Source organism: Cannabis sativa, chromosome 7, assembly GCF_029168945.1.
Source record: "Cannabis sativa cultivar Pink pepper isolate KNU-18-1 chromosome 7, ASM2916894v1, whole genome shotgun sequence".
NCBI lineage: Eukaryota > Viridiplantae > Streptophyta > Magnoliopsida > Rosales > Cannabaceae > Cannabis > Cannabis sativa.
In genome coordinates this window covers 58,495,660-58,522,876 of record NC_083607.1, presented here as the reverse complement: position 1 = coordinate 58,522,876, position 27,217 = coordinate 58,495,660, and the positions used below count along the sequence as shown (strand labels likewise).

At 31.1% G+C, this 27,217-nt stretch overlaps 2 protein-coding genes across 3 annotated transcripts; one reads left to right on the top strand and one right to left on the bottom strand.

The window, feature by feature from the left end:
• Positions 1-1,423: 1,423 nt before the first annotated feature.
• Positions 1,424-5,488, top strand: LOC115696749 (sugar carrier protein C-like). Its single transcript, XM_061119035.1, has one exon. It carries the CDS (start codon positions 3,239-3,241, stop codon positions 4,790-4,792), a length of 1,554 nt encoding a protein of 517 aa, XP_060975018.1. The 5' UTR covers positions 1,424-3,238; the 3' UTR covers positions 4,793-5,488.
• A 2,020-nt stretch (positions 5,489-7,508) lies between these two features.
• LOC115696747 (patatin-like protein 2) lies at positions 7,509-13,824 on the bottom strand. 2 transcript variants are annotated; one of them, XM_061119036.1, is made up of 7 exons: positions 13,613-13,824; positions 11,995-12,182; positions 11,359-11,674; positions 10,399-10,551; positions 9,216-9,599; positions 8,016-8,194; positions 7,509-7,859 (listed from the first exon to the last, which is right to left on the bottom strand). In XM_061119036.1, exons 1-7 carry the CDS (start codon positions 13,733-13,735, stop codon positions 7,808-7,810), a joined length of 1,395 nt encoding a protein of 464 aa, XP_060975019.1. In that variant the 5' UTR covers positions 13,736-13,824; the 3' UTR covers positions 7,509-7,807. The 2 variants fall into 2 exon arrangements, with proteins under 2 accessions (XP_060975019.1, XP_060975020.1); XM_061119037.1 differs by having other exon boundaries at positions 11,359-11,512; positions 13,613-13,781.
• Between the last annotated feature and the right edge of the window lie 13,393 nt (positions 13,825-27,217).

Here is a 27,217-nt window from a genome sequence, read left to right as displayed (position 1 = left end):
TTTTAAAAACAATATTGACCAAAAGTGAATTGGTTTTTAAAACAGAAAACAACATTTTGTTGTTTTCAAAATTCTTGTTTTTTGTAACTTTATTTTCTGAAAACTGTCTTTAGAAAACAAGGCCAAACAAGCCAAATTGTTTTTAAAAACAATTTTCTGTTTTTAAAAACAAAAAACAGTTTTTTTAGTTATAATGTCAAACATGCACTAAGATTTTTATAGGTGGTATCCTTGCAGGTTGTCACGAGGGCTATTAGATAGATCTCAAAAATATTAATTGACTTATGTATAAATAGATTTCTTTTTATTGTATGCTGCAAACTTGATATATTCTACATTCTCAAATTGAACTCCCTTCAATCACTTTGAAGAGTACTTGCTTTCTCTCGAGGTAAGATTTGAAAAATTATCTACCGAAAGCTTGAAGAACCTTCTTCTAAAGGTAGCACTGTTGTTCTTCTTTTTTGTAAATAAAAATAAATAAAATAACTCAGTCGAAATTTATATATAAATCATAGAATATTTTTGTCCATCTAATATGTCAAAAATAAAATTAACAATGCAAATATGTGGTTTTATAAGATAGTAAAGGGTTTATTTATCAATTAAATTAGGGTTGAGATGCAAAATGGCCCTAAATTTGGTAACTAAGTTAGTAAATGTCCACTTTTTAAAAAAATTAAGAAAATTGCCAAATCTAATAAATTAGCTAATAAAAATTATAAAAATACATTTATCACATATTTTTTTTTAAAAATATATATAATAATAAAATTAAGTTACATAATTTTTTTAGTATTGCATATTATTATATTGTAACAAAAATAAATAAATATATTAGATCATTTAAATATATACAGCAGTATTAAATATATCGTAGTACAGAAAATTAATATACCGTAGTAATAAAATTATATACCACAAAGAAATTATAAAAATACTAAATTAATACTCAAAATATATATATCATGCTAACAAAATTATATATACCACCATTAAAATATGAATACATACCAAAAAATGTATATATAATAAAATAGAAACTAAATATCATATTAAATAAATAATATATTATAGACAACAAAAATCATATACCATATAATAAAACGTATATACCTACAATATAAAAAAAAAAACAAAATAGTATAATATTATTAAAAAAATTTAATATATCATATTAACCAAATTATATATCACCTTTATGTATACTAAAATAAAAACTAAACATACATTATCTAAAATAAAATGATATACTATACAATAAAACTTATATACCATATAACATAAAATATATACCTTACAATAGAAATATATATAATAATAACAACAAATAAAAATAAAAATATATAGGATGCTAATAAAATTATATATCATGTCAATAAAAGTACAATAGAAAATAAAACTTAAATATTATTTAAAAAAATTATATACCGTACGTATAGCAAAAAATACATATACCATACACCAAAATATATATACAAAAAATAATAATAAGTGATGAGGTATTTTAGCTCATGCCATGAGCATGACAAACAGGTTTGTTGCTAATCCACAAAATGCTCACTGGACTGCTTTGAAATGGGTGATGAGGTATATAAAAGGTACATTGAACACTAGTTTAACTTATGATGGCACTAGCAAATTTAAGGAATTAGTGACTGGTTATGTTGATTCAGATTATGCATGTTCTTTAGACATTAGAAAGTCATTAACAGAGTTTGTTTTCACTGTCTTGGGGATGTGTTAATTGGATATCTAACCTACAAAAGGTTGTTGCACTATCTTCTACAGAAGCAGAATATATGGCTGCAACAGAGCCATTAAAGAAGCAATTTGGCTCAAGCAATTTGCCCATGTCTCATGAGAGAACTAAACATATTGACATCAAGATGTACTTTATTAGAGATGTGATTCAATCCAAAATTGTCTCTGTAAGGAAGATTAATACTCATGAAAACCCTGCTGATGCTTTTACAAAGAGTTTGACTAAAGACAAGTTTAGACTTTGTCTTGACTTGCTCAACATCAACTCAAACTAGAATCTCTTACTGAGATTCACATTCATTGGACATTGGAATCAATTCTATTGGTTACTTTTATGGCTTGGATTACCATGTTGTTAAAGTGTACTAAACCAAGTGAAAATTGTGGGGTTTAGAGCACCTAAACAACTAACTAACTGCCTTGACAGTTGGCAGTTATTTCGGTTAGTATGTGTCCTAACTAATCTACTGCTATAAATAGAAATTCTACAACTAACATAAAGAGAGAGAGAGATCAAGTTTGTGAGGGGTTGCACAGAGAAAAAAAAATGAGAGCTTTATTGAGATGAATTCTCTTCAAGTTTGGGGTGTTACAAGGCTGTTTAAGTTCAAGATTTCGACATCCTTTAGTGAGCTCATTGGTAACTGGTGTGAATCACCATTAGTGTACTTTGTGTTCTTGACTCTCCATTGTTGTATAAGTTGTAATTTTTTCCATTCAATAATAAAATCATCACAATTAATAGAGCTATTTCTACCCGGGAATTAGGTCCAAGTTTTATCTAAAACTTGTGACTGAACCTCGTTATTTCTTGCTGTCAATTTACTTTTTTTGGTTTATTGTTTCCGGTTTAATGTTTTAAGCCTATTTCCTTTCTTGTATTGTGTTCTTGTTTGTGTAAGAGTGCACAACATGAAATTATATGAATATATGTAATTAAACTTAAATAAATCTATTTGAGTTTGTGTTCATTAATGATCTTACTAATATGATTTTTTTTATTTTTTGGAATAATAATATTTTATGACTTAATTATTTATATATATTGAATTTAAATTAAATGTAAATATTCTTATAATAATGATATTTCTATGATGAGATGATCAGATAGTTATGTACGTACGTGCACAAAGGAAGGCGCGGCACAAAAGAATTAATTATCTTTTTTTTTTTTAAAAAAAAATATATATTTTTAAATTAAGTAATTAAAAATAATAAAATATCTATTTTAATTAATCGAATAAGATAAGTCCTCAGTATACATGACAATTTCTCTTTATAATTAATTTTATTTGGAAAATTTAAATATATACATCTATCTATTCCTAATGCGATTTGGATAACAATTACTCTCTTATAAATAGAATAGAATTACCGGTTAGTTTCATAATAATTCATTAATAATCCGTAGTCATTGTAAGTTGTGAAATCGAAAATAAATTTAATTAAGTTGAAGTGATAGAATCAATTAAGAATGGGTGGTGGTGCAATTATTGATAGTAATAATGGGAAAGAATATCCTGGAAAACTGACATGGAGAGTTGTATGGAGTTGCACGGTTGCTGCATCAGGAGGTTTAATATTTGGTTATGATCTTGGAATTTCAGGTGGAGTCACCTCCATGGATTCATTCTTAAACCAATTCTTTCCATCCGTATATGCAAAACAAAATTCAATGACAATCTCAGATGATCAATATTGTAAATTCGACAGCCAACTCCTAACACTCTTCACATCATCACTATACGTAGCTGCTTTGGTATCTTCCATTGGAGCCTCCAAAATAACTAGACTTTTGGGAAGAAGAGTCACTATGCTTTGGGGTGGAATCCTCTTTCTTATTGGAGCAATTCTCAATGCATCTGCCCAAAACATTTGGATGCTCATTCTTGGAAGACTCTTCTTGGGATTTGGCATTGGTTGTGCTAATCAGTCTGTCCCAATTTATGTCTCTGAGATGGCTCCATACAAGTACCGTGGAGCTCTCAACATGCTATTCCAGCTTACCATCACCATTGGAATATTGGTAGCCAATTTGTTAAACTACTTCTTTGCCAAGATCGAAGGCGGTTGGGGGTGGCGCCTCAGCTTAGGCGGAGCTGCCGTGCCTGCTCTGCTAATCATAGCTGGAAGCTTAACCCTTCCTGACACTCCTAACTCCTTGATTGAGCGTGGAAAACAGGACGAGGCTAAGGATCAGCTGACCAAAATCAGAGGAGTGGCCAATGTAGAGGAAGAGTTTAATGACTTAGTAAGCGCAAGTGAAGCTTCAAAGGAAGTGAAACACCCTTGGAGAACTCTTTTGCAAAAGAAGTACAGACCCCAATTAGCATTTGCAATTGCAATCCCAGCTTTTCAACAACTTACGGGAATGAATGTGATCACATTCTACGCCCCTGTTTTATTCAAGACCATTGGGTTTGGAAGCAGCGCCTCGCTCATGTCAGCGGTCATCACGGGCGTAGTCAACACACTCGCCACCTTCGTCTCGATCCTAACCGTCGATAAGTTTGGGAGAAGGACTCTGTTCTTGGAAGGGGGAGTTCAGATGTTCCTTTGCCAAGTTATCATTACAATTGGTATAGCATTGAAGTTTGGTGTGAGCGGCAACCCGGGCGTTCTTCCTAACTGGTATGCATACGGATTGGTGTTCTTTATCTGTGTCTACGTGGCGGGATTCGCTTGGTCGTGGGGTCCGTTAGGGTGGTTAGTTCCTAGTGAAATATTCCCTTTGGAGGTTCGTTCAGCGGCTCAGAGTGTTAACGTGTCGGTGAACATGATCTTCACTTTCTGTATTGCTCAAGTGTTCACAGCCATGCTTTGCCACCTTAAGTTTGGTCTGTTTATTTTCTTTGCGGTGTTCGTGGTGATCATGACTGTGTTTATCTACATGTTGCTTCCGGAGACTAAGGGAGTTCCTATTGAAGAAATGTCTATTGTATGGCGTAAACATCCTTACTGGCAAAAATATTATGATGATGATGATCAACAACACAGAGTTGTCCCTCAAAACTTGGAGATGGTTTAAGTTAGAAATGTTTTAATTATTATTTATTAATCTTATTTGAACATTTATTTATTTATTTGAATAATAGTTGAACAATTATTTTATTTTCGTTTAGAGGTTGATATGTAGTACTTATACAATTCTATATATTCGTCGGTTATATTTAGCATATAATTATCAATAATTCACTCAAAATAATATATTTTTGGGAATATTTTCTGGAGTTAATGATTATTGTGCTTTTTACATTTTAATTTCGATATTATATATTAAGGGCTGGAGCTGTTCAGTTATGGATTTTCACAATATTCATCCAGTAAAGTATCATATATCAAGAAAATTTTAAGTGAGAATGTTAAATTTTCACAAAATGTACAATTATTGTACTCTATTATACGCAAGTAATTAATTTTATACATTATTAGAATTTTAATGTAAAACTACAGTTATTTTTGGTAAAAAGTTTATATTTTAATATTTTATTTTATTTTTATTTTTTTATATTTTTACTGTATTCTATAAAATCAGAAAAAAATTTGTTACAAGAATTTTAACGAACAAGAAGCAAGAGGATCTTACAAAGGAATTTAGTAGTTGGATAATTTCATTATTAGGGAATTTGTGATCATTGTACAAGAATTGGAATTTGTATATTTACAAATCATATAGTGCATGTTACTTTGGTTAGAGAAATCCAAGCACTGCTAGACTAAAATGTGTTTTTAGTACAAGAAAAGCATCTAAATTGATTTTTTTTTTTTTTTTTTTAATTTTAGTTTCAGCACTTTACAGCTAATAGCTTTAAATCAAATTGAACTAATTGAAAATCGGTAATAGAACAAGATAATACAAGAAGTTATATAGGTTTTTCATATACTATAACTAATCTAACAATAACAATGCACCATGAATGTTTTCCTTATCCCTGTTGGAATCTGCAATAATATTGAGCGTGCCATTAGTCAGTTCTGGTGGAGATCTACTTCTAACAAGGGGATTCATTGGATGAGGTGGGATAAGCTTTCGACTCACAAAGCTAATGGTGGCATGGGATTTCGGGATTTCAGAGATTTCAATCTTGCTTTGTTGGCTAAGCAAGGGTGGAGGCTTCTCACTTGCGGTGAGAGTTTGATGGGAAGAATTTTTAAAGCCCGATACTTCCCTTCGGGTTCTTTCCTTTCGGCTACACTTGGCTCCAATCCGAGTTATATATGGAGGAGTGTGTTTGAAGCCAAAGACTTGGTTCGGGCAGGGGTTCGAAAGCTAGTAGGGGATGGGTCTACAACGTACATATTGAATGATCCATGGCTAGCCAATGATTTGAATCCTTACATTGAGTCTCGGCACCCAGCCCTTGTGGGAAATATGGTTAGCTCTTTGATGAAAATTGACTCATTGGAATGGGATGGAGAAGTTGTTTCGGATGTTCTAAATGAAAGAGATCAAGCATTGGTTTGGCAAATTCCTCTTACAAGGAATGTTGGCAATGATACTTGGTATTGGATGAAGGAAGACAATAGCTTGTTCACAGTTAAAAGTGCTTACGCTTTGCAACAAGTACTCAAAGGAAGCAACACTATGGAGCCTAATTCGGGCTTTTGGAAAGAATTATGGCAGCTGAAACTTCCTCCAAAGGTGCTAGATTTCCTATGGCGAGTAAACTCTAATTGTCTTCCAACGAGATTTTAGCTTTCAACCAAACATGTGCCCATCGATACCCAGTGTCCTTTTTGTAACTCGGCTCCAGAAACCTCTCTCCATGTCCTTGTTCGATGCTCCTTTGCGCAAGGTTGTTGGAGTTTGTCTCATGTCCCTACCGTGGCTACCGCTGCCATGACATTTGCATCCTGGTTTGAAGAGGGCCTTCGGGTGTGGACGGCGTCCGAGAAGCTTGAGGCTTCTATGATAGTATGGGCCATTTGGAAGCATCGAAATGAGTTAGTTTGGAATTCCAAAAGACCCGAGGTTAGTGAGGTTGTGACATTAGCTAAATTGAACTTTATTGATTGGTATAATGCTCATAAGAACACCGTTCCTACTCATGATGTTAATGGTTCGGATGTTGAAGTTCTAGAGCATTGGACCGCCCCTCAATTTCCTATGATTAAAGTTAATGTTGATGGTGCAATCTTTTCTAATGAGAGGCGTTTTGGTATTGGTTTGATAGCAAGGACAGCGGCTGGGGTTGTCTTACAAGCTAAGAGTCTTCTCAAAGAGGGTGTGTTGAAGCCCCACGTGGTGGAAGCAATTGGCATAAAGGAGGGATTAAAGACAATAGATGGACGAATGTGGTGGTGGAGTCGGATTGTTTGAGAGTCATTAGGGATTTACAAAAGTTTAAACATATGGCTTCTCCTTATGGCCATATACTTTCTGATTGTATGACTTTGTGTTTGGGTGTTGATGATGTTTCTGTTAATTTTGTTAAGCGATCTGCTAATAAGGTTGCGCATGCTATTGCGCGATCTTCTCTTGTTGAGGCTGATTGTACTTATTCTGGGGATGCATTACCCATGAATTTTGCATCTTTAATTTTGAATGATTTGATTTAATAAAATTTCATCATTATTCAAAAAAAAAAAAAAAAACAAAACAATGCATAATACTAATTAGAGAAGTCAGCGCTTCTTTTGACTTATCAATATATATATTGTTGATATTCAATATTTGAGATTAATTTGAAATTCATAAATAAATAAAATACAACATTATTAAACACAAATTTCTTCAGGCTATATAGTACAAACAATCACACTTTTATTATATAACGATCATGTACATATGCATAATAACGATCATACACTTTGCTATTACACATATATATATATATATATAGTTTAGACAAATTAACATCATAATTATTAATTAACCAAATTAATAACGACACACACATTATAAACGATAGTACTATAACTAATCGTGATGTGTGTAATTTTATTGGACTCTCAACACAAACAGCAGACCTTGTGGAGCTTTATAATTTAAAACAATGAAAATACATATTATATATTAATACAACGCCATGATCAGTGATCACTAAGCCTGTTCGGCTCGACTTTTCTTTATGAAAATAAGCTTTTTTGCGAACCTGCAAAACCATGCATCCACATCCATATAAATTATTATTAGTTTTATTAAATCAAAACTTGTGAGACCCGATATTAAAATATGTACCAATAATTAATAGTATAACACCTGGTATTATTAATTTATCGTATATGTAAATGATTAGTAAATTACTTACTCTTCAAGTGCATCTTGGTAAGTTTGGTTTAGTTTATTCATAACAATGCGTTTAAAGGTAGGTAGATCAAGGCGAGTAACTGGCTTATGTAGCAAGTCTTTGGCGTACTGCTCCAATTTTTCGAGATTGGTAGGGTCACTGTTATCCATCGCACTAAGATCTTTTGGTAATTCCGAGTCCTTTCAAATTATATAATTAATATATAGCCCCATCAATTAAAAATCATTAATAAAAGGAATTACATCCAAGAATACACTTGGAATCAAGTAAATTATATTGAGAGGTTATAACTAAATAGAGTTATACTAAAAAAAATTAAAAAAACTAAAAAATATCAATGTAACAATAATAACAATAAATAATCATTAATACTATATCATAATAGAAATATTTTAGAGTAAATATAATTTCATACATGTATTATAATTTAGAGTAAAATTATTAATTTTACATAAATAAATGTATAAAATACATGTATATATTTTATTAAGATGTAATTATTCTTATATAGATGTATACTTTGTTAAAACGAGACTTAAAAAATATATAACTAATTACAATTTAGGGGTTATTCTTATTTATAACTGGCCCAAATCGAGACTTGATTTTTTTATAACAAATTAGAGGTTATTCTTAAATATATAGAGTATATAGCATTTCTTTTCTTCTCTATGTATCTTAGAAATTAATATTAATTTTATCATAACAACAACACTACTATACTAACAAGATAATGCATGTACTTAATTTTACTTTTTGTTAAGACAAATTAAAATTGTGTCAAAAAAATATTATTATTACACCTATGCAAAATCATAGTAGCAATAAATTATAGAAAAAGATTATGGTACACTTCTCAATAATAATCCCTCGTAATTATATATAAGACATTTTCTTAATTTTTAAATTTTTTTGAATAATTTAAATTGTATAGTCAAAACAATGTTCATGGTACAGTTTGTTTCAACTTACTTTTTATATTGTAAATTAATATTTAAAATTTTTCAAAAACTTTACAAGACAGGTTAAATAACTAAAACAATTTGCAATTGAGATTATAACTATTTGCATATTGAAAACACCAATAACACTAATTGTTAGAAGTTAGTATTGAATCTTATTTTATTACAATATTTATTCTCTCAAGTTAATAAGATTTTATTGAAACTATATTAAATATTAATGATATAATATAAGTACCTGAATGCGAAGGAAATTTTGATGATAATTTTGGAAAAATATTGTGGTGTAGTGATCAATCATATCTGCGTTTGCATCAGCCATGATTTCAAATATTGGACGGTCAGGATTCCAGAAGAAATTCCAAGATGGATTTTGTATCCAATTAAGTATACTCCATCCATTAACAATATCAGCATTGTATTTCCCTTCAACCTTATCAGCTCCTGTTCCTAAGGACAGAACAAGAAGATCACCATAATCATGATGATCTTCACTACTCTGATCACCATCTTCATTATTATTAGTATCCTTTTTTCTTTTCTTTCCTTTTCCTTTTTCTAATTGATGATCAACCTTATTAATTCTCTTTCTTTTCAAAACTTCTGTAATAGCAGCTACAGTCTGAAATTAATCAATATATTAACAAACATTATTAATTAATATTAAACTAATTAAGAAAATGCATTACTTGCTTTTGGATAGCTAATTATATTATGATGAAATAACTTTTTGTGTTTTAATTTAACAACTGACTATATGATTATAATTATATCAGTTTCGAGTAAATTTTTGGGAGATCTTAAATAGTTTTTGGAAAGGAAGGTTTTTTTTTTTATGCAATTTGGCAACGAAGGTTAGATTCAAAAATTATGGAAAATTTACAAAAATACTGGAATTTGAGTTAATTTTTACAAAAATATTGTCACACGGAAATTTTTTAAAAAATACTGTGTTTTTATAAAATACCAGTAAAACACAAAGCAGTATAACTCAAAACAACAGTAGAACACTAGTAAAATACCAGTAGAACACCAGTGAAAACTTAACACAGTATACTGCAGTATGAAATTTATAAAAAAACACAGTAAAAAAGTAAAAAATACCGCCTGACAGTATTTTTGTAAAAAAATAGCAAAAGTTAGTATACCATGTAAATTTCCTAAAATTATTGGGATAAGTTGAGGAATACTTTTTTTTTGTATCCATTAAACAAAAATACTTTCATATTATATTTTATTAAAATGTACTTATTTTTGTAAGTAGGTTGCCCAATACACTCTCACTCTCCATTTAAATCTAGTTTGTAAGCTCGATTTCTAATTAATTCTAAGTATAAAAAAAATTAGACGAAAATCTTTTGGTGCAAGTTTATTTATTTTGAATTATCATTAAATAAAACACAAAATAATATATGTATTACTGGATTATTTGCGGCAACGCCTCCATCAATCATATTGAATTCTGTATTTTGGTTGGTGAACTTATAAGCAGGAAGGTAAATTGGTGCTGCAGAGGTGCTAATGCAAATATCTGATAGACATGCATTCAATTCTTCATTCTTATTTTCCAGTACCTGCATTATCCCTTAATTAATTCATATATAAATAAAAAATTTATATATATATATATATATATATGCATAGTTCAATGATAATTATAACAACAGGCAGACTCACGTTGAGCCTAGAAAGAGCAAATAAAGTCTACTAGCTCTAAAATTTTAAAATAGGGTAAATACTATTTTGGACCCTGTGTTTTGCAAAAGTTGCCGATTGGACCCTATGTTTTGTTAAATGACAAAATGGACTCTGTATTTTCCAAAATAGTAAAAATAAGACCCTGAACTTAATTTTTGACAACTTTTTTTGTTTAATATAATCAACTTGAAGACAATTCCTTATACGAACAGATACAAAAAATGTAAATAATTTGGTCATAATACTTTTTAGATCGGATTATAATTAAATTTTATTTTGACAAAAAATCAATTGAGGATCCTATTTGTACCGTTTTCGAAAATACAAGGTCCATTTTGTCATTTAACAAAACAGAGGGTCCAATTAATAACTTTTGCAAAATACAGGATCTAAAATAATATTTACCCTTCAAAATATGCTATATATATAAAATTGTTGCTAATGTATACTTGTAATAGTTAGACAACATAATTGGTTAAGAACTATTAATTAATTTTATTTCTGAATCCACCAATGTGTAGAGGGCATATACGATTTTGTATATGTAACATATATAAAAGGACTAATACCATTTTGAATTTTGTCGTCTTTTACAAAAGTTACCGATAAATTAGATTGTGTATTTTTCAAAATTCTACAAAATAGTACCTTGAGCTGCACCATAAGTGGTATAGTAGTAGTACCTCATAAGAAGAGAAGATAACAGGTGAGAGTTTGTTGATGTCGTATGCAGGAATAACCACTTTTGTGAGAGTATCCCTTAAAACCTTTTTCCCAAGAATACCTCTGACCAAACGGTGAAGGTAATTACCATCATAAATAGACTTTAGTAATAAACTTTCATTCTTACTATAATTATCCTTTCCAACTCCATAGGAAGTAGTTGTAGTTGGATGTGGAATTTTCAGGTGCATTTCATCATGACAGTTTTCGGAGTGGTAGCTCATCTTCATTTCCACAGCAACACCAGACTCTTTTTGATGGGACAAAAGATTACGACTGCATATTAAATTTAACTTTTTATTTTGTTAAATGATAAAATAGTATAAAATTTATGAGCTCAATTATATTATTTTTAAATTAAAACTTAATAATAATCTAACGTATTCATTCTAAAAACTTGATCATAGTATTATTTCGTGCTATTTTAAAAGTATAGGATCTGTTTTATTATTTAACAGAATAAAAACTTCGATCAGGTAATATTTGTAAAATATATATAAAGTACATTTACCCTAGTATAAACAACATATACAATACCATCAATACTTCAAATGCAATGAAATGTAGAATATTAGAGAGATTATTTAATTACTCACAAAGGGCAGGCTGACTTCTTGAAGATTTGTGGGCATTCCTTTTTGTAGAAAGGGACAATATCTTTGGCAGCATATAAAGGACGACCCTTATCGTTGGGTGTTGATATCATTGTGGCAATAAGACCACCAGTGCTTGTTCCTGATATCACATCGAAATAGTCTGCAAGTCTTGCATTCTTATCGAATTCCTAAACCAACATATAAATTAATGTGTTAGAGAGTCTCACATTATTGTAATACTTTTTATAAAATTACACACTATTTTCTACTAATTCACAATTAGCCTTCAGATAAAATTATTTTTCTTAGCAGAAATTATAAATTTTATGATTTTTTATATTATATGTGCAAAAAAAAATATGGGTTTTTCTTTTTCAAAAAAATTATTTATAAGAAGAAGTTGAAAAATATGAAAAAACCAAATAAGGGTAACAAGTTATCATAATAAGGGGATAATTAATTACCTTATACTGTTTTTCATATTTTTTTAATTTCTTCCTCAAATTTTCCCATAAAATAACTTTTTGAAAAAAAAAAAAAAGTCATATTTCTTTTTTTCAAACTTATGCCTTAAAAACCATAAAAATAAATTTTCCCTTTTTCTTATGATCATACACTTTTTTATACTTTTTTAGGGTAAATACTATTTTAGATCCTGTTTTGCAAAAGTTACCACTTTGATTTCCTATTTTGTTAAATGACAAATTGAACCTTGTATTTTTTAAAATGGTACATAATAATATCCTTGATTTTTTTTGTCAAAATAAAAATTAATAATAACCTGCATCTGAAGTTGTTATGACAAAAATATGTACATTTTCTACATTTGTTCGTACTAGAAACTATCTTCAAGCTAGTTATATTAAAAAAAAAAAATTATCAAAAAACTAAGCTCAGTGTTCTATTTTGTCCTATTTTAAAAAATATATGGTCTAATTTATTATATTACGAAATAGAGATTACTATTACTAAACACAGATATCAAAATGATATTAATCCTACTTTTTAAACCATATTTTAATAATATTTTAACAAGATATTTGAACTAAAGAAAACTAATCTTACGAGTATATGATTAAAATTCAAAAGTAGAGAGCCAAATTGTAATTCAAGAATAGCGAGTTAAAAAGAATTACTTGTGATCGGACCGTACTTAAGGGGTCCACATTTGTAATAGACAGAAAGTTTTAATACCATTATTATAAAATATGACTTCATTCATTGTTAATTTGTTCTCAAATGATGAAACCATATTTCTTAGACTACACTTCCCCATGATTTCTAATTATTAATCAAACATATATAAAATATCTTTATATATAAGAATCACTTGTGATGAGCCGGATGTTACATGTTCTACATTTATAATAGATAGAAAGTTTTAATATCATTTATAAAATATGAGTTACTTCACTTATTGTTAATTTGTTCTCAAATGAAGAAACCATATATTTTTTAGACTACACTTCACTACGCTTTCTAATTATTAATCAAACATATCTTTACATATAATATGGTTATTTATATTATAAAATATATAGATATGTATGTGTACATATGTATAGTATTATATAACTGCAAAATATGTATTAATAATTAAGTTAATTATTATTATAACCTGAAGTTTTGATTCAAGAAAATCAAGCATGACTCCAGGGATGATCCCTCTAACTCCTCCTCCATCAATACTTAGAATGGTAGTTGTACCAGCTCCAACTCCCATATTATTATTTTTACTCATTATTATTAATTATTATTATTATTATTATTATTATTATTATTATTATTATTATTATTATTGTACAAAAAGTTCTTAGATATACTATACATGCCGTCCGGGAGTAAACTAATACTTCTATTTATAGATGCTACTATGATACCTAAATTACCATTATACCCTCTATATTGGTGGCATGGTAATTACTTAAGATTTGAAACACTAATATAATTAAGAAAAATTAAATATTAGTATCTGTCTAGTAGTATCTAAAGGTGTTATATCATTAGTGAAATAATTTAATTTAGTAATTATTATAGAATATTGTTAGCCAATTATAAAAAATCACATCTTAATAATACCACTACAACAAATTTTATTTTTAGTCACAATAAAATTTCTGATTAAAAATAAAAAAAGTTGTGACTATATTATAAATTATTATTCCTATGTTGTGACTAAAATGTTCGTAGCTAGATGTATTAGTCACAAAAATTACAATTTGTTGTGACTAAATGTGTTTTTAGTCACAATACTTGTTGTGACTAAAACTAAATAACTTGTATTTAAATACTATATTTTAGTCACAAGTAAGTTTTTGTTAATATTTAATCACAAAAAATTTATGTTGTGACTAAAATATTATCACTAAAAGTAGCAAATTTTTGTAGTAAGTGTGAGACACCAGTGATATCTTATATAGTGTGTGGTCATGATTTTCTATGTGTGAACTCAATAATAGTAGCGGTGAACAAGGACATCATTTAATGTGGGATATTGATTTGGAGAACCATTCTCTTATACTTGCCAACCAACTTTTATAATAAACGTGTTTCTTGATATTTTAGGGCTCGTTTGAAACGCCGTATTAGGTCGTATTGTATTGTATTGTATTAAATTGTATTTTATGCAATATTTTTATGTAAAACTATATGTGGTATTAATTTTTATGGACACTTAAATATATAATATTTTAGTATAAATTAAAGTTTAACATAGTATTATATAAAAATATGATATATAATCCAATTCAATATAATACAATACAATACAGTACGACTTAATACGGCGTTCCAAACGAGCCCTTAAATGTTAAACATGTTTTCTAAGGGTATCATTTACTAATTTATGAGTTGCAATATTAAAATTGTGACTGACACAATAAATAATTGTGATTGCGAAATAAATAGAAAATAAAACTTTTTCTTCTGTATAAAAGAATTAAATAACTTCAATTCATTATGGTACATTATACTATATGGCTCTCAAAGACAAAGATTAAAAAGAACGATTCTAAGAAGATCTCCATGATAGACAGTCCCACATCCAACGCTCATTTTAATCCCACCGAAAAGGTTAACGCTTCTACATCCATGGAGTTGTCAATAAACCATATAAGATACCTCTAAATATTAATATAATAGCATCTCTAATGAATGAAGTGCTAAAAACATGATGTGTATACATATTTTAGTATTTTTTTTATAAAAATAAACTCCAATAGTGGTTGATAATTCAAAGAGTTATTTGATGTTCTTTGAGTGTAATTTATTTGTCTTTTGTGTTTAATTTTTAATCATTTTATCTCTTCATTTATGATTTTCGGTGTTTTGTTCTTAATTGAGTACAAGAAAAAAAAAAGGGCTATAGGCATGACTAAATTAGTGCCAACAAATTCAATTTTTAGCGCCAATAGATATGTAAGCACGTCAAGTCGTACTCTTTTTATCCTGCCTAAAAAGCTCAACGGGCACAATAAATAACATTGTGCCAAGTGACTGATCAAATGACACGACACATATGGTGCCCAATTGGAATAAAAAATTCTTTCATTCATACGTTTAGGCACGACAAAATCGTACACAATGGATTTAATATAACTATCCAAAACCAATAAAAATTAATTTATAAAAGTGTCCTACCATATAAATTAGAAATTACAATAAAAACATTTAAATAACTAAATGCAACAACTAAAAATAAGTTTTCAAATAGACAATATTTATATCATCACATTCATACAATTACAAATAACAAATAGTACTATTATTATAATCTCAATTGTGTGGACTCCTCCTGTAAAGACCGCTTAGTTTAATTTGGAAATTAGCAGTTAATCACGTTTAATTATGAAAATTATTTATAGCTATTTAAATAATTATTATACTGTTATTATTGAATTCTGAGATGCATTTTATGTCAGTTAGTAGTTTTCATAATTTTGCATTTCCGGTGCCCGGTAACATGGAACTCGGTGTTTGGTTCAGTAAAATCACAACTTAGTATGTTAGTAGTTTGGGACGGTTTATTAGACATTGGGAATGTCGGGAATGGCCGGGAATTTAGAATTTCCCAAATATACCCTTTAGTGTTATTTATGTTATTTTAGTGTGGACACCACTCGGCCAGATACCATTCGGCCAGAGGACATCAAGGTGGTTCGGGAATTTTTGGATGTTTTTTCCCGAAGAACTTCCAGGGTTACCACCTCAGCGGGAGATTGACTTCGTGATAGATTTGGCACCAGGGGTGGAACCGGTTTCCAAAGCTCCATATAGAATGGCTCCAGCTGAACTTAAGGAATTAAAGATTCAGCTTCAAGGGTTGCTTGACATAGGGTTTATCTGGCCTAGTGTGTCACCCTGGGGAGCCCCGGTTTTGTTCGTCAAGAAGAAAGATGGAACTATGAGGATGTGCATCGATTACAGAGAATTGAACAAGTTGACAGTGAAGAATAAATATCCATTACCTAGGATCGATGATTTGTTCGATCAGCTTCATGGGAAGACGGTCTTTTCTAAGATTGATCTCCGCTCGGGTTATCATCAGTTGAGAATCCGAGAGGAGGACATTCCGAAGACAGCTTTCCGCACTAGGTATGGACATTATGAATTTCTGGTTATGTCGTTCGGACTAACCAATGCTCCTGCAGCATTCATGGACTTGATGAATAGAGTATTCAAGGATTTCCTCGATATCTGTGTGATTGTGTTTATCGACGACATCCTCGTGTACTCTCAATCAGAAGAGGAGCATGAATTACATCTTCAGATGGTACTGCAACGGCTTCGGGAACACAAGCTTTATGCCAAGTTCAAGAAATGCGAATTTTGGCTATCTCAGGTGTCCTTCTTAGGACACATTGTGAGCAAAGATGGGATCAAGGTGGATCCCGGGAAGATCGAATCCGTCAGGGATTGGCCGAGACCGAAGACTGTGACAGAGATCAGAAGCTTCTTGGGTTTAGCTGGGTACTACCGTAGGTTCGTGGAAGGGTTTTCAAAAATTTCAATGCCCCTAACCGAACTTACAAAGAAGAATCAGCGGTTTGTCTGGTCATTCAAATGCGAAGCTAGTTTTCAGGAGCTGAAGCAAAGATTGATTACCGCTCCAGTGCTAGCTTTGCCTTCAGACAACGAGAAATTTGTGGTTTATTGTGATGCATCCAAACAGGGTCTGGGGTGTGTGTTGATGCAAGCCGATCGGGTCATCGCTTATGCTTCCCGACAGTTAAAGGATTACGAACAGTGATACCCGACTCATGATCTAGAGTTGGCCGCGGTGGTTTTTGCTTTGAAGATTTGGCGGCATTACCTTTACGGAGAAAGGTGTGAAATCTATACCGACCATAAAAGTCTCAAGTATTTCTTTACTCAGAAAGATTTGAAAATGAGACAGAGACGTTGGTTGGAATTAGTGAAAGATTACGACTGTGAGAACCTCTATCACCCTGGGAAGGCCAATGTAGTGGTCGTTGCCCTGGGCAGAAAGGGTCCCGGGCAAGTAGCTAGTATGGTTCAGATCTCGCCTCAGTTAGCAGAGGATATGGTTAGATCCAGCATTGAGTTTGTGGTAGGTCAGCTTCACAACTTAACGCTGCAATCTGATCTGTTGGAAAGAATTAAAGCCGCTCAGATGACGGATCCAGAGCTAATGAAGATCAGAGATGAGGTTTTGGCTGGTCAAGCCAAGGACTTTTCAGTGTCAGACAACGAGATGCTCCTGTATAAAGCTAGGGTTTGTGTTCCGAATAGTGTGGAACTCAAGAAGGAGATCTTTGAGGAGGCTCATTCTACCCCGTATTCTCTGCATCCCGGCACCACTAAGATGTACCAAGATCTTAAACCGTACTTCTGGTGGAGCGGTATGAAGAAGAATTTGGTAGAATTCGTATTGAGATGCCTCACTTGTAAGCAGATTAAGGCTGAACATCAGAGACCAGCAGGGTTGTTGCAGCCTCTAACCCTACCGGAATGGAAGTCGGAAGATATCACGATGGATTTTGTGGTCGGGTTACCTAGGACCACGGGTTTGTTTGATTCCATCTGGGTAGTGGTGGATCGATTCACGAAATCTGCTCATTTTCTGCCGGTTAGAACAACATTTACAGTGGATCAGTTGGCAGAATTGTATGTCAGAGAGATAGTAAGACTTCACGGGGTACCGAAGTCTATAGTTTCGGATAGGGATCCGAAGTTCACCTCCAAATTTTGGCAAAGTTTGCAACGAGCAATGGGTACAAAGCTAAAATTCAGTACAACATTCCATCCTCAGACAGATGGTCAGTCCGAAAGGACAATTCAGATATTGGAGGACATGTTGCGAGCCTGTGTTATGGATTTTGAAGGCTCATGGAATAAATATCTACCGTTGATAGAATTTTCTTACAACAACAGTTATCAGAGTACGATAGGGATGGCTCCCTATGAACTGTTATACGGTAGGAAATGTAGATCTCCCATCCACTGGGATGAAACAGGGGAGAGGAAATACTTAGGTCCAGAGTCAGTGCAGCGGACCAATGAGGCAATAGAGAAAATAAAAGCTAGAATGCTTGCCTCACAGAGTAGACAGAAAAGTTATGCAGATCCGAAACGCAGAGATGTTGAGTTCCAAGTAGGGGACCATGTGTTTTTACGGGTATCTCCAATGAAGGGGATCAAACGTTTCGAAAAAAGAGGCAAGTTATGCCCTAGATTTACAGGACCTTTCGAGATTCTCGAGAAGATAGGTCAAGTGGCATACCGGTTAGCGTTGCCTCCAGCTTTATCAGTAGTTCACAACGTATTCCATGTCTCGATGTTGAGAAAATACGTTTCAGATCCTTCTCATATACTCAGTTATGAGAGCCTAGAACTGCAGCCAGATATGACTTACGAAGAACAGCCAGTGCAAATCCTGGATAGGAAGGATAAAGTCCTTCGGAATAAGACCATAGCATTGGTCAAAGTTCTCTGGAGAAACAACAAGGTGGAGGAAGCTACCTGGGAGCTAGAGTCAGATATGAGAGCTCAATATCCAGAGTTATTCAGGTTAGATTTCGGGGACGAAATCCTTTTAAGGGGGGAATAGTTGTAAAGACCGCTTAGTTTAATTTGGAAATTAGCAGTTAATCACGTTTAATTATGAAAATTATTTATAGCTATTTAAATAATTATTATACTGTTATTATTGAATTCTGAGATGCATTTTATGTCAGTTAGTAGTTTTCATAATTTTGCATTTTCGGTGCCCGGTAACATGGAACTCGGTGTTTGGCTCAGTAAAATCACACCTTAGTATGTTAGTAGTTTGGGACGGTTTATTAGACATTGGGAATGTCGGGAATGGCCGAGAATTTAGAATTTTCCAAATATACCCTTTAGTGTTATTTATGTTATTTTAGTGTGGAGGGGCAAATTGGTCTTTTTGCCCCAATGATATTTTGTCCTTTAGTGGACCTTATTTAATTGATTTATGTGTTTTATTTCATTAAATGTTGGTTGAAATATAAGGGAATAATTTTAATTCTTTTCTTTATTCAAAAATCAAAGTTAGAAAAAATAGAAAATTTCTCAAAACTCTCTCTTTCTTTCCTCTCACTTTCGGCCCTCTTGGAGCAGCAAGAACCAGCCAGTTTTCTTGGTGATTCAAGCTCCTTTTTAGCAAATTTTAGTGATCTCAAGTTGTTGGTATGTTTCCCTTAGCTTTCCTTTAAGTTTTATGTAAATTTGAGAAAGTTTGTTAGGTTGCATGCTTAGTTTTGTGTGGATTCTTGCTGTTGTTTATTGTTGTTGATTTCTGTGGTTGATCATGATTCTAGAATGTTGATTCAAGCTTGATTGGGTTTATGATTAGTTGGTTTTATCAATAGATGGAATTTTAACTCAAAAATATGATTTTTCTAAGAAATGTCTTGAATCTATAATATACTTGTTGTTGATGTTTGCTACTATTTTCAGAGGTTATTTTATGCTTGATTAAGTAGATTTGAGCTAGTTTGGATGCATGTTATCTAGGTTTAACCAAGTTTGAGTTTTGGAACTCAAAGCTTGGGCTTTAATGGCACTTTTTGTTTATGTGCATTCTGGGTGAGTTTGATGCTTTACAAATGTTCTAGTGGTTATATAGAACAGGTCTGGAAGGTTTTATGTGATTTGGAGTTGATTTGAATGAGTTATGAAATTTTGAATTTCTGCCTGCGAGGAACCGGAATTCCGGTTGTGCATCCGGAATTCTGGATGGGTTTCGAAAATTCCCAGAACCGGAATTCCGGTTGGGCAACCAGTCTACCGGTTGGGGAAAATTCAGAAACCCTAGTTTTCCTCGTTTTTATGTTATTTGGGGTATTGCCATGCTTTTTATCGATAGGGTAATTTTTAGTTCCTAGTTTAAGTCCCCGGGAAGTGATTTAGTGTATCACTTATAGTGTTGTGATTTTTATGGTTAGGAGCCTGTAATCCGCCGCGCAGATAGTTCCAGTCAGGTTGACCGGCACACCTGAATTCGGAATCCAGGTAAGATTAGTATAACATTATGCATATGTAGATTACATGTTTAGCGTGCATGTAGGAAGCCTGTTAGATTACATTAGATATGTATGTTGGCTTCGAACCATCCAACTGTGTCACGTCGATACAGGCTGGAGTATGACCAGCCTGCAGTATGACCTGCTCGACCGATTAGGCCGACACCGTATCACGTCGGTACAGCCGGAGTATGACCAAGAATGAGTATGACCGGCTCGACCGATCAGCCGATACTTAGGTTGGTGGTTCCGTACTATTTGACGTATCACGTCGGTACAGCCGGAGTATGACCAAATGAGTATGACCGGCTCGACCGATCAAAGCTAATCAGTAACACGTCGGTACGAGTGGAGTATGACCGACGGCGGAGTATGACCGGTTCGACTGATCAGGCTGTTACTTGTCAATAGTACCGTCCCTATGAACGTTCAGAACTCAGTACCGTGTTGGACACGGCAGTTAGGGGGCTCAGTATCGTGTTAGACACGGTAGTTAGGGTTATGGTCAGGGGTATGGGGGTCTGATGATGACCGGGATTTATGTATGAGTATTATTATGCTTTTCTTACTGAGTCTGTCGACTCACAGTGCTATGTTTATGTGTAGGTAAGGGCAAGGCTAGAGCTGATGGACGGTGAACGAGCCTATGAAGATTGTACATGTCGGGGCGGTTAGGCCTGGAGCGTACGATCATCGGGACAACGAGGCTATTTTTGTAACTAGTCGCTAGGCGACAATTATTTTGTATGAACACTAAACTTTTGTAAATGATTTTGTAATCGGGATCCCGAGTATTTTGTATAAATACTTTACAAGTTTAATATAAAAGCAAAAATTTTAATTAATCACGTTTTCCATAAACCTCGTTGATTAGCAACGAGCTGCACAACATGTTTAAAAATCACGTAATACGCCTATGCTAGTTAGGGTGTTACACCTGCTCCTCCTCATCATCATCATCACCATCACCATTCTCTCCAGACTATTATTGTGGAATTTGCGGCATTTGCGGATAGTATGGCTGCTGCGATACTTCTGACATTGGTAGTGCGGTTGCGTTGTACTTGTGGCATCTGTTGCATTAGTGTCATCGGAGACAACTGGTGCATCATCACAATAATTTTTCGTTATCCAACTTTTATCGATCGCCATCTAAGAAAATTTTTAAATGAAGAAGATTATTAAATTTGTTTAACTCATATTCAAATTTTCAATTTTAAAAAACTTATGATGAATTATCTTTTATTATTATTATTATTATTATTATTATTATTATTTGATGAATCAGGAATTTCATTGCACAATAACCTTTTATATTACAACCTATAGCTCATAGAAGAACAACCAGTTATACATTTATCTATAAAACAAAAATAAAAACTAACAGCCTCGTATAAATCTTGAAACCATTCCAACTCTTTTTGATCTATACATTTTGGCATTACACTAGAAATTCTGTTTTTGACTAGCTTTTTTATTTCCTGCACCAATGTTTGCTGTTGTGTGGACTCCTGGGACCATAGTTTTTGATTCCTAACTTGCCATATTTTATACACCAAAGCAGCAATACATGTTGTGTAGCAGCAGACGTTGAAATTATCTTTTATTATTATGAATTATTATTTACTTACTTAATTATTTTAATTATTGAGTTTATTCATTATTTTTAATTATTATGAATTCATTTTTTACTTAATTTTTTTTTTTTGAAATTATTCAAAATTATAAAACTTTTTAAGTTGATTAATAATATATCATATATTTTTCTATTTTAAATAAATTATAATGAGTATTATGATGAATTATTCATATACTTAATAATTATAAATTAATTTTACATTTAATTATTTATAATAATGATACTTTTAACAAAATTAAATTAGTTTGTATTTCACATCTGACGTTTTTTTCATTATAAATATAAATGATAAATTAGGTTTTTAGTTAATTAATAACTATTCACCATACTAATTAAAATATAAATTATTTATTAATTATTATATAATCTTAAAAATACTAACTTAATAAAATTTTGAATTATCTACTTAAATTTTAATATTTTAATTTTTTATTAAGTAAAAAATGAAGTTTAAAATTAATTTATAATTTATATTTATTTTTCTACTACAATTTAGACAACATAACAACTATAATTGGACATTCTTAAAAATTTTAAACAGAAAAATAACAATTAAAACAACCTAAAATAATAACAATCAAAACAAAATAACACTTCACAATGCAGATAATTTCAATCCATCCGATCGCAGTACATGTCACAGAACAGAACCTATTTCACTATGAATGAATATGTAAGATATTCAAACTCTTGTAATATATATATCCATATTAATAATTAAAAAATAACCAATACTTATCTTAAAATGCAAGTTATTCCCAAAGATAGCGAACACTGAAAATAAAGACTAACTTCTACAAAGAAAATTATCTCAAAAATAATTAGTAATATATTTACACATAAACATTAAGCTCATGTATATATACAAATTCATGTGCATGGCAACATACATATATACACAAAATATAATCAAATTAACACAATTTTTCTTGTACCTTTTAAATAAACATCAAACACATATGCATTCATACATTCACATATATATATATACACATTTGTATAGTGTTAGTAATATATTTACACATAAACATTAGCACATGTATATATACAAATTCATATGTGGCAACATACATATACACAAAATATAATCAAACTAATACAATTTTTTTTTGTACCTTTAAATAAACATCAAACACATATATATCATACATTCACATTCACATATATTTGTATAGTGTTTGTATATATATTTATACATTCACATTCATAAACTCATCAAATAAACAAGATATACAATCTTAAGAATCTAATTTGAGAGATTGTATAAAAAACTACCCAAGATCTCATTCTGAATAACTAGTGCGACGAATAAAGTAATAAATCATTCTTTTCGCGAGAAGCATTTGAGGAATGGAAACACATACTTAACAGTGTGATTTGCGAGCAGCTCCAAAAGAAAATTAGAACAACGACTCGATAAAATAATCGTTTTCAGATAAAGTTAAAAAAGCGGTTACCAGCAATCAATTCATTTATTCCATATGTTATAAATACGAAACGTGAGGATTGTCTACGTTTCATGAGCAGTTGTCTAGATAAGACTAAAGAGAATAACTGTCATTCTGAAAAATCTTATAAATAGGAACAGAACCTACCAGATGGGAGGAATTTTTTGGGAGAGGAATCACCCTAGAGAATAAGTGTTGATTATCTAGTATTTCTCATATTTGATATTGATTATCTTGTATTCTTTAAAGATTTATAACTTAGAAATAATATGAACTCGTGGACCATGTAGATTTAACTATAAAACCACGTAAAAATTGTTCTTTCACAATTATCTTGTGTTAACGCTACTAAATACCCAAAGCTCAATAATAGCGGCAAAAGTACCGAAAACCATATTTCTGTTATGTCCCTAGGTACTCTTTTTAACAGAACTGTTAAATATTTTTAAAATGACACGTGTTAATCTATAATTGATTTTACTTATAAAACTTATATAAAAAACTTTTAGAAAATTAATTTTAAAAAATACATAAAATAAAAACTTTATTTTTTTTTTTAATTTCTTTCTCTCGTACTCTCGCTCTCCCCTTTCTTTCTCTCTAGCTCTATGTTATCATCAAATTATAAATTATATAATTAATTTCATATATATATAATTTAAAACTTCTTAATTATCTGTGCGAAACGCGAGTTGTTTACTAGTATTATAATAAACCTATACAAGGTATATATATATATATTTTTTGAAACAATATATATATATATATTACTTAAGATGAGTATGAAATTTGTCATTATTTTGTGTGGAACAAAACATTTTTTTTTATATATAAAAAACAATAGTAATAAATTTTTGCCATTAGATAGGAGGAGTGAAGATTAATTTTAGCAAAAAAAACTTCAACATTACACAGTACATACATGCATACATATACAAATAAAGCTTAATTATAATATATATATATATATATATATATATATATATAATGTCTAAACAGATTGTCCCTTCTTGTTGTTGTCTGTTGTAATTCCAGCGGAAATAACTTTGATGATTCAATCATAAAACCTGCAATAAAATCACAACTTGGACAATAATAATGAACATAAACCAATTAACAAAACAATGAATCAAACCAGAAATCAATCAAAGAACAACACAAGATTTTATCCTGGTTCCAGTCCTAGAGATCAACATGATTCCTGGCCATACTCCAGCTGAGAAATATCACCAAAACTTCATTAATATGTGAATAAGAGAGTAGCAATACAATTACAATAACCAGAGCAATCACAGCTCAGATGACACTCGACACACACCAGAGAAAACAGTCACAGTTTTCTCTCTATCAACCTGAGTACACCCCTTGTTCTTGACCCTCTTCAAGAACAGAACTCTCAGCTTAGAACCCTAAGCAACTCTCTCTAATCCTCTCTCTTATTCTCTCTTCTACCTTCTGTTCTCTCTTTTAAAATGAAAAAGACTAGACTTATATATAGGCCTCAACTCAAACAAGAATAACATCAACTAACTAACTAACATGACTGAAAGTTAGTTAAGTTAGTTGGTTTAAATGAGTTGGATAATAAATTGGTTTAGAGGATCAATTTCCACATTGTCTAATGATGATGATGAGTTATTTTCCCAAAACTTATAATGCAAATTAAACTCCTCATCTCCAACATCTTCTCAATTTCTTCAATAGGAAGTCCTTTAGTTTCAGGCACACAAACAAGAACAAAGATTAGGGCCATATATAACTGAGATGACCTAAATATGAAAAAGGTCCATGAGGTACCAATGCAGTGTGTTGATCTCGTCTATTGTACCAACACCAAAACACCATAGTATAAACTCAAAATTGATCAAATTTACAACAATATGTTACTTATTACGTGCATAGAAAAAATATCTTTTTAAGTCTAGTATAGTTATGTCTCGACGATTATTGGTGGTCCCGTCGAAAATGAACCTTAAAAAAAAACACCTACCTTGGTTGTTTTTATTGAGTGATCAGTCGAGATTGCGCTCTCTCAGCAGATACACACGGACCACGAAAATTAAGGTGCTAGATAAAGGTTTTTTTTTTCTTTCTTTCTTGAGTTTGCTGAACAATTTTCATAATAATTAATACATTCAACAACCATATGGTCCAGGTATTGTTCAAAAAGAAAATAATAATAACCATATAGGGAACCCAACACAGTAGAGAATTTAATGATAACAAAGATAATTTCATAAATTTTTATTTTAGAAGCGACTTATTGAAACAAGTTTTTCTAGGACAAATATTTTTAGCAAATTTGTTCTTTGTGAACGAAAAAAAAAGGGTTATTATTATTTTAGACTATGTATTTTGTAAAAGTTATTGATTTGACCCTCTATTATTGATTAGACCTTCTATTTTGTTAAATGATAAAACAGACTATATATTTTCTAAAATTGTATAAATAGGACCCTGAGCTTAATTTTTGACAATTTATTTTAGGATAATTTCACAAATACACAAAAACAATAAAAAATAACAAAAATATGGTTTTACAGAATTTTAAACAATTCTACGAATTTTTTGATTTTATTTACAGAAAATACGGTCTTTTTATGTTGTATTCATGTTAATTTGTTGTTGATTTTTTGTTATTTGTATGTTATTTTTTGTTGTTATTTTGATGTTATTTAGATGTTATTTTCATGTTACTTTTATGTAGTTTTATTGTTTTCGTGTTGTTTTTACGGGATAACCGTAAAAATGTAAAAAAAAAATAAAAAATCATTAAACGTAAAAATGTAATTTTTTTTTTACAAAAAATGGTGTCTTATGTAATTATTCCATTTTTTAATATAACCAACTTGAAGACAATTATTAACACAAACAGTTGCAGTAAATGTAACAAGTTCTTTATAACATCTCTAAATCGAGTTATTATTAAGTTTTATTTTGACAGAAAATTAGTTTAGGATACTATTTAGTACTATTTTGAAAAATAGAGGTCTAATTTATCATTTACCAAAGTAAAGGATTAATTCTGTAACTTTTACAAAATACAGAATCCAAAATGATATTCACCAAAAAGAAAAAAAGAGAGAAAGAGAAATTCAAGTTTTAAGCATCATGATATGTTTATTATTATAAAACTTTATTAATAGTTATAGGAATGTTATGTAAGCTCTTATTTTAACATTAGATCAAAATACAATCATATTCTCATTTAATAATTATAGAAAAGCTATGAGTAATCGATTTAAACCTTCAAAATCAAATTTTATTAGGACCAATAATTATGTGTGGAAAAATATACTTTGAGGCAAAGAACTCTTTGATCTTGTGGCTATTTGTCAGGTTGGTAATGGTAAAACAATTTTGATATTCAAAGATAAGTGGGTTCCATGATCACAGACCTTCTTCGCTCTCCGTTGGGGTTGCTTAGTGAAGCAGCTACTGTTTCAGAGCTTTGTCATGCTACACGCGGCTAGAATCTAACCCTCATCCATGAGCTCTTTTCTGTGGAGATGGCTACAACTATTTTCTCTATTCCTTGGCCGTTGCAAGATGTTCTAGACAAACTTGTTTGGAGTTTTGAAAAGCATGGGTTCTACACAGTTAAAAATGGTTATTGGCTAGCTCTTCGTAAT